This window comes from Sphaeroforma arctica (genome assembly GCF_001186125.1).
Source record: "Sphaeroforma arctica JP610 unplaced genomic scaffold supercont1.9379, whole genome shotgun sequence".
Taxonomy (NCBI): domain Eukaryota; class Ichthyosporea; order Ichthyophonida; genus Sphaeroforma; species Sphaeroforma arctica.
The window spans coordinates 1-1,083 of NW_014031179.1; the positions used below are offsets into that span (position 1 = coordinate 1).

The 1,083-nt window shown below is 42.8% G+C and overlaps 1 protein-coding gene across 1 annotated transcript; it reads right to left on the reverse strand.

Moving 5' to 3' along the window:
- Positions 1–87: 87 nt before the first annotated feature.
- Positions 88–293, reverse strand: SARC_16961 (hypothetical protein; the record flags this gene model as incomplete). Its single annotated transcript, XM_014288936.1, has 1 exon — positions 88–293. A coding segment is annotated over one exon (206 nt), but the record flags the coding sequence as incomplete, so codon positions are not given.
- Positions 294–1,083: the final 790 nt, after the last annotated feature.

Genomic DNA, 1,083 nt, shown 5'->3' on the forward strand with positions numbered 1-1,083 from the left:
AATAATAATAATAATAATAATAATAATAATAATAATAATATATATAATATCATCCAAAAACACACTTGTTAACCCCTCCCGCCCTACCGCTTCGTGGATCACAGTACTAAGCTTGGCTTCGACAGCTCGGCGGTTGCTGAGCTTCTCATTCATAACAATGCTCTGCGACTGCAGCGTCTGGATGTCTGTGGAGATGGACCCCAAGTCCTTCTGGAACACAGTCAGCATCTCCTCCATTGCGCTGAGCATGGCATCGCACGACCGCAGTTGTGTGTGCAGTTCGGCAATTTTACCTTAGAGTGTCATGCAATGCAGAGGGGCGTTATAGGGTGTGGTTAGAGTTCTACGTATAGCAGATGAGTGTAGTGGTGTGGCTATTGCGGTGGCATGGCCCCTAAACGAGTGATGGGTTGGGCCAGTGAGGGCTGGATATGAATGGATTGGGCAACAATGTGAGACCCACCAATTGGACTCGATGGTCAGGTCTAGCTATTTATGATCGCTTGCCATAGACAGACCAAACAGCCACATGTGCGGTATGTAATGCTGGCGCAGCATTACACCAGCTGATTGGTTGTGTACCTCAGTGAAGTTGGAATATACAACGCACACAACAATGATATTCTTTGTGTGTGCATGATCCGTCAGAAGTTACACGGAAAGACTCGTTACCCATTTGGCATATACCTGCTTCAGCAAGGTAGTCGTCGATAGAGGCCTTCTCTACCACCACTAATTTGGCCTCGACCTGCAGGATGAATGAATTAAAGCGATTAGTAGCAAGTAACCATACCATATATGGCAAGTGACCATACCATATATAGCAAGTGACCATACCATATATAGCTAGTGACCATACCATATATAGTAAGTGACCATACCATATGTAACTGAGATCTCTTACAGAAGAGCAATATTCATCGAGTAAGTTTAAGCGAAAACTAACAAAGTATGAATAAATTTGACGGGAAGAGTTTTATAGTTAGTGAGCAATCTAAAAAAAAAACGCTATCAAACAAAAGTTACTATCTACGTCGTAATTACGCAGATATATACTGACGTCGATACAGATGTATACATACA